The sequence below is a fragment of the Penaeus chinensis genome, chromosome 11 (assembly GCF_019202785.1).
Source record: "Penaeus chinensis breed Huanghai No. 1 chromosome 11, ASM1920278v2, whole genome shotgun sequence".
NCBI classification, from domain to species: Eukaryota; Metazoa; Arthropoda; class Malacostraca; order Decapoda; family Penaeidae; genus Penaeus; species Penaeus chinensis.
The window spans coordinates 18,275,932-18,288,431 of NC_061829.1; the positions used below are offsets into that span (position 1 = coordinate 18,275,932).

Here is a 12,500-nt window from a genome sequence, read left to right on the forward strand (position 1 = left end):
TCTGTGTAGTTTAAAACCCTCTGGCCTATAAGTTTATTGTAAAATTTTATGTCCATTCTTATGTAGAACATCAGTAGTTATGTGTATAATGAATGAAAAATTCTTTTCTTCTGTTACTTCTTTTTACACAGGTGATAGTAAATTGACTTCTTGACGGTGTTTCTAGTAGGTTCACTGGAAACAGAATTTATACTTTCATAAGTTAATTGTCATTCTTTTGTTAGAGAATCGTTTTTGTTTAGGCTAAATGGTATTAATTTATGAATGTTACCTAGCAGGAACTTGAGGTTGGTGTGACTTAGGAGTGGAAAGGGTTGGCATTATAACTTGCAGTGTGACTGTTATGAGGATAACTCAGTTGATGTTGTTTAGGCATATTGTGTAATGGTTGTTTGGCTACTCAACATTGCAGTGATGCTTGATTACTTCACCAGATGTTGCACTTTTCATTTTGCTTGTTCACTGACTAGCTGTGCACTTGGTCATCTTATGTTCTGCTATTAATTATTCATACTCTAATTCCATAATATTGTTTGTAGCTTACTTGCAACAAATATTTTGAAATCACTGATAAGCAAGCCTTACTAATAAGTTAATATTTTATAGCCTTATAAATTCTTGCATCGGTATACCACTCTTTAAAAAAAAGGAAAATTAAGTGCTTAGAATAAATATTACAGTTTAAGATTCAACTCTAGTAAATCCTAGCCTAAGATAGCTTGCTGCAAGTCTAGAAATAAGATATTTTGGAAAAGAGCACAGAAGTTAGAGGTCACAGGGGGGAACAAAATGATTAAGTAAGTATACAGTGAAATACTTGAGATAACAATATCATCCTTGCATTTGCAGTCCCTGCCGCCTCTGATTGGCCGACTTGTCCCCTTCACAGCTGTAGCTGCCGCCAACTGCGTCAATATCCCTATGATGAGAATGAAGTATGTATATGAATCATTATTTATTGCTGAATATGTTTACTTTGTACAGCAATGATTGATAATAGTGTTGCTATTTATATATGAATTTTAAATGTTAATATAGCCAAAAGCAGACTTTTTTTCTTGCAACATTTCAGTTATTAGTTTTTATTCATGCAATGAAATTTGATTACATATGTATATGTAGTTGTATGAAAGGTCTTGTGCAAGTTGTATTTTGATATTAATTGAAGGTGTGAACAAAAGCACCTATCATAAAATATAGTTTTCATTTACAGGTCTCTTCCACTCTTACAATATGTAATATAGTTTAAGTAATCTCTTCTTTTATGATAAATAATCTTGGTGATCTCTTCTTCAGTGGTAATCAGAAATTCTATGATGAGTACTCTCTGCTATTTCAATTAGAAAACTTTAACCAGTGAAAAGAATATTCCCTCAAAGTATCTCAAACAAAAGGATTTTTGGATAGGATCACTTATTTTCCCTGTTTTGGAGAAATGGATATGTACATTGTTTCAGTGTTTATTTTGCCTTCTCAGGTGTCCCTTTATATCTCCTGAGCTCACTGTATACTTTCTTAGCTCTCTGAGGCCAGAGATTCATTTCATTTGTTATTGATTTGGCCATTTCTAAAAGTTATATCACTGTTGCTTGATACAGACTGATCAGTATTTTGAGACTGTGTTAGAGCAGGGTTGTCATGGTCATATACTCAGCGTAATTAGCGTTAAAAATAAAAGGAGCCATTTTATTTTTTCAAGCATAGTAAAGTATGTTACACATAAAAGACAAGAAGACCAATTGATTTATTTTATAAAAAGCTAAGAATTTAATGTAAGTGATATTCTCAAAGATGAACAGTTAGGCAAATTATGTAAAACCCAGTTTTTGCATGGGGCAGCAATTGAGTCTTGGGCTGCATGTTTGACACCCTGGTTTAGGAAATACTTAAATAATTTTCATCTTTTTAGTTTTATCTAAATTGATTGTTGATTTCCATTTTTTATGTTTAATTTTCAGATCTTATCTGGTATGAGTTTTCTTTTTTTTCTTTATTTTAGTTTCTATTTTTACTGTTGCTGTAGGAATGAAGTGCCTTTTATCATTAATTTTGGTTAAAGACTATATTTTTTTGCTTGACGAATTAAACAGGACATGTTTAAGAAGTGCAGGTTTTCTTGGCTGTGTTGACATTTTATATATAACTCTTATGTCTTGTAAGTTTGACAATTGCTTTTTTTTTTAAAGAGTTTATGCAAGAGTCTTGAATATAGAGTTCCAGCAAATTTCAATAAATAAAGATGCATAGGATAAATTTTTCTGAAATAGAAAATTTCAGTCAATAAAGATGCACAGGATAAGTTTTTCTGAAATAGGATATACTGCATTGTTATCACTCTTAATTTTTTAAAGTTTCATGGACATGGAAAGAAGCTATTATTTCTGAGCTTTGTCTAGTCACTTTTGCCCTGTGTTGTGTAGACCTCACCTAGTAGAATTGACATGCATGTTTCTAATAGTGTAGCAAGGTCACCACCACCAACATCTCTCCATGCTAGTATGTTCATTTCTGACGAGTAAAAGGATCAGCAGCAGCCTCTGTTTTTAAATGATAATCCATTATTTAGGGAGATCCAGGATGGCGTGACGCTCCTGGACAGCAATGGTAACAAGTTGGGCGAGAGTAAAACAGCAGCCAAAAAGGGCATTGCGGCTGTGTGTGTCTCCAGAATTCTGATGGCTGCTCCAGGCATGGGTAGGTGTGATGGTGTCCGAGTATCAGACTGAATTTCCTGCTGAGTGATATCGGTGGAAGATTATGTAAAAGATCTTGTGATTTCCGGCTTTGGATTTTGTTTTTGTTTTTGCTCTTCGTTACACGATTGATTGATGATTTTTATGATTAGTGGATGATTATGATCACTGGTAAGGGATAAGGTGAGGTTAAATATCACCCAATATTGTGAACTTCCTCCTCTTTTATTATCTAGAAATGATATAATTTTGTTTTTCACTTCACTTGTGTTAGAATGGATTGTACTGTGTTTTTAATGGACTACACATAAGTTTTATGGGAATAAGAAAATATTTCTTTAAGCATTGCTTTGAAAGTAATTGAATTGTATCTTATCAACCAAGCTTCTTGCTTGTGGACAATGGAAAATTTCATTTAGTGAGACAGAACTCATTTACATGCATCTTCTAGTACTGTACTTGTAAACATATGTATATAGGTTTTTCTTTTTGATTAGAAAGAGAAGAAAATTGAAGAGCTACCTTTTGTTTTTATTTTGGTGCTTTTCACTATTTTGGAATAAGTTTTCAGGGATATTTTTCAAAATGTGTTTTTGAAATAATTGTGTTTTTTTGTTATTGTTTAGAATAAGTTTCTAGAATATAGAGAGCATTTGATGTAAGGGGTTTGTGGCAGCTAATTGATATGTAAATCGTACTTTGAGTTAAAGTATGTATTAGGGCACTAAAATACATTAGGTATTGAGGTATTACAAAGAAGCTGCATTTATCTTCTAAATTTCATGATAAGATAAGTCACTGAGCTTGGCATTTGTGGCATATTTGAAGGTACACTTGCATTACAATTGCAATGTATGTGTGAAAGTTTATAGGAAAGGAGCAGGTAGCAGAAAATTAAGGTAAGGTTTAATTTATTAAACATGTAAATGCAGTAGGCAAACTGGATTGAATTTGTATATAATGTTAAGGTAAGTTTTCAGTGTGTTTGACCAATTTTGAGGGGAAAAAGACTGCTCTTGCCAGTGTCACAATTTCATCTACAGAAGCCTATAGAATGTTCTCTATGACTAGATTAATGGGGAAAAAGAAAGCAGGTTGCATAGTGGGTGCTGTGTTTAGTGGAGAAGCGTTCAGCACCCAACAATGTCAGTCTGAGAGAAAAGGTGCACAAAGAAACATGCTATTGTTCACTTTAATGGCCTGCTGATTTTTTAAATGGAGGAATCCCAATGCTTCAACCAGTTACATGGGTAATGGGCAGGCATGGGTAGTGATGATTACACACTGTGCACTTGGCCAAGTTATTATCTACAGCACTTGAACTTTCTTTGAAGATTACACTTTATAACCTCAATTAATGTAAACCTAATTGCGAGAGTTGAATATCTAATGAAACTAATTATTTCTTTGTTTCTAAAAAAACACTGTCAAGAGTAGATTTTTTTCACCCATTCCTCTGCCTTTCATCTTTTTTCTTTTATTGTGCCATAAGTAAATTGATAAGTAGTGTGAATATTATTTATTATTAGTATTATTGCATTTAAGCCTTATGTTTCAAAGTAGAGAATGCTAGTTAGACATAGATTCATTGCAAAGAAATTTACATGATTGGGAACTCAGAACAGTTTTGTTTTTACTGCATAGTATATGAATCCCAGATATTTAAGTATTTCTTATGTAGATGTCCTATTGTTATTGATGTGTGTTGAAAGTTTGAAGTAGAACATGCTCACAAAAAATAGCTCAAAACAGTTTTGTTTATGCTAGTGAATATGTGAAACTCAGATGATAGGAAGAACAAGATGGTAAAATATAGGTTTTGCTCTTCGTCTTCTTCTTCTTCTTCCTCTTCCTCTTCCTCTTCCTCTTCCTCTTCCTTTTCGTCTTCCTTTTCTTCTTGTTCTTCTCCATCTTCTTCACTGTTAGGTATTGTTTGCTCTTGTGTGGTGCTTAAAGAACACCCACTTTTTGTGTTATTTTTATGAATGATTTTGACACTATTTATACATTATTTTCTTTGTAAATATTATGCTAGGACAAATTTTTTTTTCTCTGTATTTTCCCTATTTTATCTTCTTTTTCTTTGTTTCTTGTCCTAAACTTCATTATTTATTGATATTCCTCAAAAGGTGTTTGTCTTACATCACTGTTATTATTGCATATAGATTTTCACAGCTCTAATAACCCTTTTAGGTATCAGAAGAATATAAATTAGTAATAAAGATTATTTGATTATTGAAATAATGATGAAAGGGAGAATCTGAGATACGGGAAGGACATAGAAGTACTTTAAAGGAGAACAAAAAAGGCGATGAAAAAGATCCTGCGAAAGGGAGTAAAAAGAGGGAAGGAAAAAGCTCAAGAGAAATACGAAATCAAGGATGTGTAGACGTATATGGTAAAATATGGAAGTAAGTACAAATGAATGTATAAAAAAATAGGATATAATAGAAAAGAAATCGTGTAGTTCATCATGATTTCATTCCGGAGATTAAGTAAGAAAATGGCATTGTAAGTCCAGATAGAAGAGAGAGGTAGAGAGAGAGAGGTAGAGAGAGAGAGAGAGAGAGAGAGGGGTAAAGAGAGAGAGAGAGAGAGGTAAAGAGAGAGAGAGAGAGAGAGGTAAAGAGAGAGAGAGAGAGAGAGGTAAAGAGAGAGAGAGAGAGAGAGGTAAAGAGAGAGAGAGAGAGAGAGAGAGAGAGAGAGAGAGAGAGAGAGAGAGAGAGAGAGAGAGAGAGAGAGAGAGAGAGAGAGAGAGAGAGAGAGAGAGAGAGAGAGGTAAAGAGAGAGAGAGAGAGAGAGGTAAAGAGAGAGAGAGAGAGAGAGGTAAAGAGAGAGAGAGAGAGAGAGGTAAAGAGAGAGAGAGAGAGAGAGGTAAAGAGAGAGAGAGAGAGAGAGAGAGAGAGGTAAAGAGAGAGAGAGAGAGAGAGAGAGAGAGGTAAAGAGAGAGAGAGAGAGAGAGAGAGAGAGAGAGAGGTAAAGAGAGAGAGAGAGAGAGAGAGGTAAAGAGAGAGAGAGAGAGAGAGGTAAAGAGAGAGAGAGAGAGAGAGGTAAAGAGAGAGAGAGAGAGAGAGGTAAAGAGAGAGAGAGAGAGAGAGGTAAAGAGAGAGAGAGAGAGAGAGAGAGAGAGAGAGAGAGAGAGAGAGAGAGAGAGAGAGAGAGAGAGAGAGAGAGAGGTAGAGAGAGAGAGAGAGAGAGAGAGAGAGGGGAAGAGAGAGAGAGAGAGAGAGAGTAGAGAGAGAGAGAGAGAGAGGAAGAGAGAGAGAGTAAGAGAGAGGAGAGAGAGTAAAGAGAGAGAGAGAGAGAGAGAGAGAGAGGTAAAGAGAGAGAGAGAGAGAGAGGTAAAGAGAGAGAGCGCAGACGCGAGACGGAGAGAGACGCGAAAGAGGAGCGGTAACGGAGAGCGAGAGAGCAGAGAGGGAACGAGAGCGAGAGAGGAAGAGAGCGCAAAGCGGACGAGAGCAGGAGCAGAAGCGCTAAAATAGTGCAGAAGAGACGAGCGTAAAGAGCGCATCGTCTCTGCTCCGCTCTCGCTTCTCTCTCGACCTCTCTGCTCTGCTCTCGCTGACCTCCTCGCTCTCCTCGTCTCGCTCTTACCCTCTCTCTCTTCTCTGCGCTCTCTCTCTGACCCCTCCTCTCTCTCGCTCTCCTCTCTCCGCCCTCCTCTACCTCTCGTCGCTCTCTCGCTCGTACCCTCCTCCTCTCGCTTACCTCTCGCTCTCTCTCTCGCTCTCTCTCGCTCTCGTCCTCTCTCCTCGCTCTCTCTCGCTCTCTCTCTTCCTCTCTCTCCTCTCCTCTTACCTCTCTCGCTCTCTCTCCTCTTACCCTCTCTCTCCTCGCTCTCGCTCTACCTCTCTCTCTCGTCTCTCTCTCTTACTCTCTTCTCTCTCTCTCTCTCGCTCTTACTCTCTCTCTCTCTCTCTTACTCTCTCTCTCTCTTACTCGTCTCCTCCTCTCGCTCCTCTCGCTCTCGCTCTCTCTCGTACTCTCTCTCTCTCGCTCTCTCTCTCTCTCTCTGCTCTCTCTCTCTCTCTCTCTCTACTCTCTCCTCTCTCTCTCTCTCTCGCTCTCTCTCGCTCTCTCTCTCTCGCTCTCTCTCTCTACTCTCTCTCTCTCTCTCTCTCTCTCTCTCTCTCTCTCTCCTCTCGCTCTCTCGCTCTCTGCTCTCTCTCTCTCTGCTCTCTCTCTCTCTGCTCTCTCTCTCTCTCTCTCTCCTCTCTCTCTCTCTCTCTCTCTCTCTCTCCCCTCTCTCTCTCTTACTCTCTCTCTCTCTCTTCTCCTCTCTCTCCCCTCTTCTCTCGCTCTCTCTCTCTTCTCTCCCTCTCTCTTCTCTCCCTCTCTCCTCTTTTCCCCCTCTCTCTCTCTCTCTTTTTCCCCCCTCTCCCCTTTTTTTTTCCCCTCCCTCCTCCTTCTCTCTCTCTCTCTCTCTCCTTTTCTCTCTCTCTCTCTCTCTCTCTCGTCTCTCTCTCCGCTCTCTTCTCCTCTCTCCTCTCTTACCCCCTCCCCTACCCCTACCCCTACCCCCCCAAAAACCCAAAAAAACCAACCCCCTTACAACAAACCACCCCCAAAACCCCCCTCCCCCCAAAGAACAACCCACACCCAACCCTACCCTATACCCAAATGGGACCCCGACAACAGACCCATCCCCAACAAAATTAAAGCACACCCCCCGGGTAAAACTATGCACTGGCACCGTGAACCCCCATTTTAAGGCCACAAACCCCCTTCGTCAACACCCAGAAAATTTTGCCTAAACTTGACCTACAGCAAAAAGTGAACTTTTAAAACCCCCTTTTTAATTTTTGAGGATCTTAAAGACATTTTTCTGAAACCCCTTTCAAAGCATCAAAAGATTCCGAGGTAGCATGGGGGTGCCTATAGACAGCGCCAACAATAAAGGAAGGAAGCATGTTGCTCTGTGCGGTAACCCAGACATCTTCTACGGCAGTATTGTTAACTGCTGTAGTATAGACTATCCTTTTACTCTCAGGCTGCATCACACCTTAAATAATATACAATACTACCATTTCCTGTGGCAGCCACTGCATTCACTATCATAAATAACTTCTCAATTAGAATTTACGAATTATCTGACCAATTCCGGGAGCATGTTCTTGAGCATATATATGTCTATGATTCTCTCTCAATGGCATTTAATTTCTTCAAAATGTCCGAGGAGAGACTGAGCATTGATATGTTTTATTTTTATGGCATTATGCGATCTAGTCACTGGTAACGCTGAGAGGTAGAGAGAGAGAGAGAGAGAGAGAGAGAGAGAGAGAGAGAGAGAGAGAGAGAGAGAGAGAGAGAGAGAGAGAGAGAGAGAGAGAGAGAGAGAGAGAGAGGTAGAGAGAGAGTGAGAGAGGTAGAGAGAGAGTGAGAGAGGTAGAGAGAGAGTGAGAGAGGTAGAGAGAGAGTGAGAGAGGTAGAGAGAGAGTGAGAGAGGTAGAGAGAGAGTGAGAGAGGTAGAGAGAGAGTGAGAGAGGTAGAGAGAGAGTGAGAGAGGTAGAGAGAGAGTGAGAGAGGTAGAGAGAGAGTGAGAGAGGTAGAGAGAGAGTGAGAGAGGTAGAGAGAGAGTGAGAGAGGTAAAGAGAGAGAGAGGTAGAGAGAGAGAGAGAGGTAGAGAAAGAGAAAGGGAGAGAGGGAGAGAGAGAGAGTTAGAGAGAGAGAGAGAGAGAGAAAGAGGTAGAGAGAGGTAGAGAGAGGTAGAAAGAGGTAGAGAGAGAAAGAGGTAGAGAGAGAGAGATGGGAAAGAGAGGGGTAGAGAGAGAGGTAGAGAGAGAGAGAGGTAGAGAGAGAGAGAGAGAGAGAGAGAGAGAGAGAGAGGTAGAGAGAGAGAGAGAGGTAGAGAGAGAGAGAGAGGTAGAGAGAGAGAGAGAGGTAGAGAGAGAGAGAGAGGTAGAGAGAGAGAGAGAGGTAGAGAGAGAGAGAGAGGTAGAGAGAGAGAGAGAGGTAGAGAGAGAGAGAGAGGTAGAGAGAGAGAGAGGTAGAGAGAGAGAGAGAGGTAGAGAGAGAGAGAGAGGTAGAGAGAGAGAGAGAGGTAGAGAGAGAGAGAGAGGTAGAGAGAGAGAGAGAGGTAGAGAGAGAGAGAGAGGTAGAGAGAGAGAGAGAGGTAGAGAGAGAGAGAGAGGTAGAGAGAGAGAGAGAGGTAGAGAGAGAGAGAGAGGTAGAGAGAGAGAGAGAGGTAGAGAGAGAGAGAGAGGTAGAGAGAGAGAGAGAGGTAGAGAGAGAGAGAGAGAGAGAGAGAGAGAGAGAGAGAGAGAGAGAGAGAGAGAGAGAGAGAGAGAGAGAGAGAGAGAGAGAGAGAGAGAGAGAGAGAGAGAGAGAGAAGAAAATAGAGAAAGGGAAAGTAATCAGTATTCATTAAACTTCATCTGTTATCTGATGCAAGAGAGCAGGAAGCCTTTATGGCAAGAACAGCCTGGATTAGCAAATTTCAGTAATACTCATCATGGGTGGTGTTCTTTGTACGACGCAGAGAGTGGAGGGACAATGGTGTGATCCTCCTTGATAAAGACAACAACATCATTGGCACTAGTAAGGTTGCAGCAAAATGGGGGGTGGCCATGGTGACCATCTCCAGGATCATGATGGCTGTACCCAGTTGCGGTAAGGTGGTGTGTGTGCGCACCTGCTTGGTCTGGCATGAGGACTGAAAGATGTGGTTGATTTGTGGCTCCTCTTCTCATTTGTTTTTTTATTTCATAACCGAATTGGGTTTCTTATTATTTTGTACGATGTCTTAAGTAGGTGTGTGATAATCAAAGAGGTAATAAAGATTTGGACCTTCCGTAGCTTGTGAATAGCTGGTAATGACAGTGGAGTTAAATGGTGTTGCATGCGGCTTGTTTCAGGCAGTTCATGTTGTGTTGATGAATATATAATTTATAGTATAGAATCTAGCTTTCAGTTCAGCTTATAGTATTAGATAGCTGGAATTACTTATGTGCTTTGGCAAATGTTTCATGCATGTTTACATACAGTAGAGCTGTATGCTTCAGATGGATGAGTTTATGCAGTTAGAGAAGTACAGATTTGAGTTACATATATTACAACAAAATGCATGTGTTCTAAGAAATTACTTTAGTAGAGATTTTATTATATAGATTTATGATATATAAATCAAACTTTCTCTTTATTGTTTTGGAAGTAGTTATGAGTTCAATATAAAAAATAAGGTAGGTTATGGTGTTATGTTATAGAGTCCATGATTGTTGCAAGTAATAGCACAGCCCCTACTGAGTAATAACAAACCACTGTTCATGGTATACCTTTACCCATGAATATAATATATCTTGTTTAGGAATTACAGGCTTTCCAGTATTTATGTAAGTGTATCATATAAGGTTTGTGCCACTGAATGATAGACTCAATTTCTTTCACCAGTCTTGCCACCCATCTTGATGAATGCTCTTGAGAAGCGGGGAACACTAAGGAGAATGCCCTGGATCTCAGCTCCTCTCCAGGTGGCTCTTTGTGGCTTATGCTTGACCTTTGCCACACCTGCCTGCTGTGCGCTCTTCCCCCAGAAGGCCTCGATTGCGGTGTCGAGTCTGGAGCCGGAACTTCAGGTAGGAGGATGGTATATGTAAGTGGAGATGTAGATATATAGACGGTTTTGAGTATGCCAGGGAAGAAAATGGACTTATGTGGAAGTTGCTTTGGTTGCTGGAATACGTGATGAAAATGGAAGGACATTTAGAATATGATACTGAGACACCCCCCCCCCCAAAAAAAAAAAAAAAAAAAAAAAAAAAAAGTAAGTAAGTAAGTAAGTAAGTAAGTAAGTAAGTAAGTAAGTAAGTAAGTAAGTCACACATGAAGTATATTTGAGACTAATAATTGGCTTTTGATTTGACAGGAAAAGATTCGAGCACTGCCTGATGCACCAGATGTGGCTTACTACAACAAGGGACTGTAAATCTTCACTCTGTGGTAATAGTAGATGTTTAATTGTGTGAAAATGTAATCCAGTGACACAAAATGCAGAAATCACAAGATGGTGTAAAGGTTGAAATAGATATATTTGGAAGCAATGATATTTCTCTCACTCTGTCACATAGATATGCACATTGCACCTGCATAACACCCACATGTGATACCCATTTATAACACTCACAAACAATGTACAGACACATACAGAGACCCAGATGCAGCCACACAAACACAGATACATAGACATATGCGCACACAGTCAAATATGCATTCAGTCAGATGTGCATTCAGTCAGATGTGCATACAGTCAGATGTGCATACAATCCTATACACACACAGACAGATGCACATAGTTAGACAGAGACAGACAGCCAGATGTGCACACACACACACACACACACACACACACACACACACACACACACACACACACACACACACACACACACACACACACACACACACACACACACACACATTTTAGATCAAGTGTACATACTTTGCATGATGTGAAACTGAATTTTTTTTTTAGTTGTTATTTATATTATATTATTTGTTGCCATAAAATCTTATGGGCTCAAACCTCAGAAAAGATTTACAAGAATATTTATATTTTTGTTGTGCCATAAACAACTATGTGTCATGAAAGACCATTTTTTTAAATAGATATTTTGCTTTCATTACCTTTTGTAGTTGTTTTAACCATTTGCTCAAGAAAGTTAAATGGTCACATTGGAAGAAATAATAATTATTGAGAAATCCCAAGTTCGAAAGACAATACCAGAATTTTTTTTATATAACCAACAGCATGAAGCATGTTACCTCAGGAAGATTTTATTGTTGTTATTATTTTTTGTTTTGCGATTGGTGGAAGTTTTTTTTTCTTTAATATATATATATATATATATATATATATATATATATATATATATATATATATATATATATATATATATATATATATACACAATGTTTATATGTGTATATATATATGTTTATATGTGTATATATATATGTGTATATATATATGTTTATATGTGTATATATATATGTGTATATGTATATATATATATATGTGTATATGTATATATATGTGTGTGTATATGATATATATTTTTATATATATATATATATATATGTATATATATAAATTTGTGTGTATGGTAACCAGTTTTATCAATATTATCAGTAACTGTTATTAACTATATTGTTATTATCAATATTATATTTGCTCTTTGTCAAATTATTTTAATTTTTACTGGTATTTATCCAAATCCTGGTACTAGGGTTGCCACTTACCATCACTTTCAGGGAAAGAAAAATATGTTAATAATTCCTTATCCACCTATAATTATAATTTTTAGATATATAATAATAAATGAGGATAAGAATGGAACTGAAAAAAAAAACACTCATATCACAAATGTACTAAATATTATTAGATTAGAGATGAGATTGTGATATAAAAAAAAAAAAAATGCTCATTAGGTTTTTTATACCCTTGTATTAATTAATAATTAATACATTGTAGCATAATGAAGTGAGATCAGATAGGTTGTGTGGTTTATCTGGCTGGTGAAAATATGAACTGTATTCATGTTGACAAATGTAGAAAAGGTGTGAGTGAGAATGAATATCTTCACAATACAAGGGAATATATATATCATGTATTTCTATATTTGAAACTTGTTAAATATGATATTCATTTTTGTATGATACCTTTTCTGGTGAAAATGTGTTGTAAATGTATCTTTGCCTTGGTATATACCTTGATATATTTGGGATGAATTGACCTTGAATTATCATTTAGAAATAGGGCAGGAGAAACATATATATTGTAATATTCCCTTAACCCAATGCCGCCGGGGA

General features: G+C 38.0%; 1 protein-coding gene across 2 annotated transcripts in view; it reads left to right on the forward strand.

The window, feature by feature from the left end:
- Nucleotides 1-11,075, forward strand: part of LOC125030688 (sideroflexin-1-like) — an 18,248-nt gene extending 7,173 nt beyond the window's left edge. For both annotated transcript variants that reach the window (XM_047620879.1, XM_047620880.1), the window contains exons 6-9: nucleotides 850-935; nucleotides 2,567-2,694; nucleotides 10,083-10,267; nucleotides 10,558-11,075. In XM_047620879.1, the coding sequence (XP_047476835.1) occupies nucleotides 850-935; nucleotides 2,567-2,694; nucleotides 10,083-10,267; nucleotides 10,558-10,617 (459 nt within the window). In that variant the 3' untranslated portion in view covers nucleotides 10,618-11,075. The remainder of the gene's footprint in view (nucleotides 1-849; nucleotides 936-2,566; nucleotides 2,695-10,082; nucleotides 10,268-10,557) is intronic.
- Nucleotides 11,076-12,500: the final 1,425 nt, after the last annotated feature.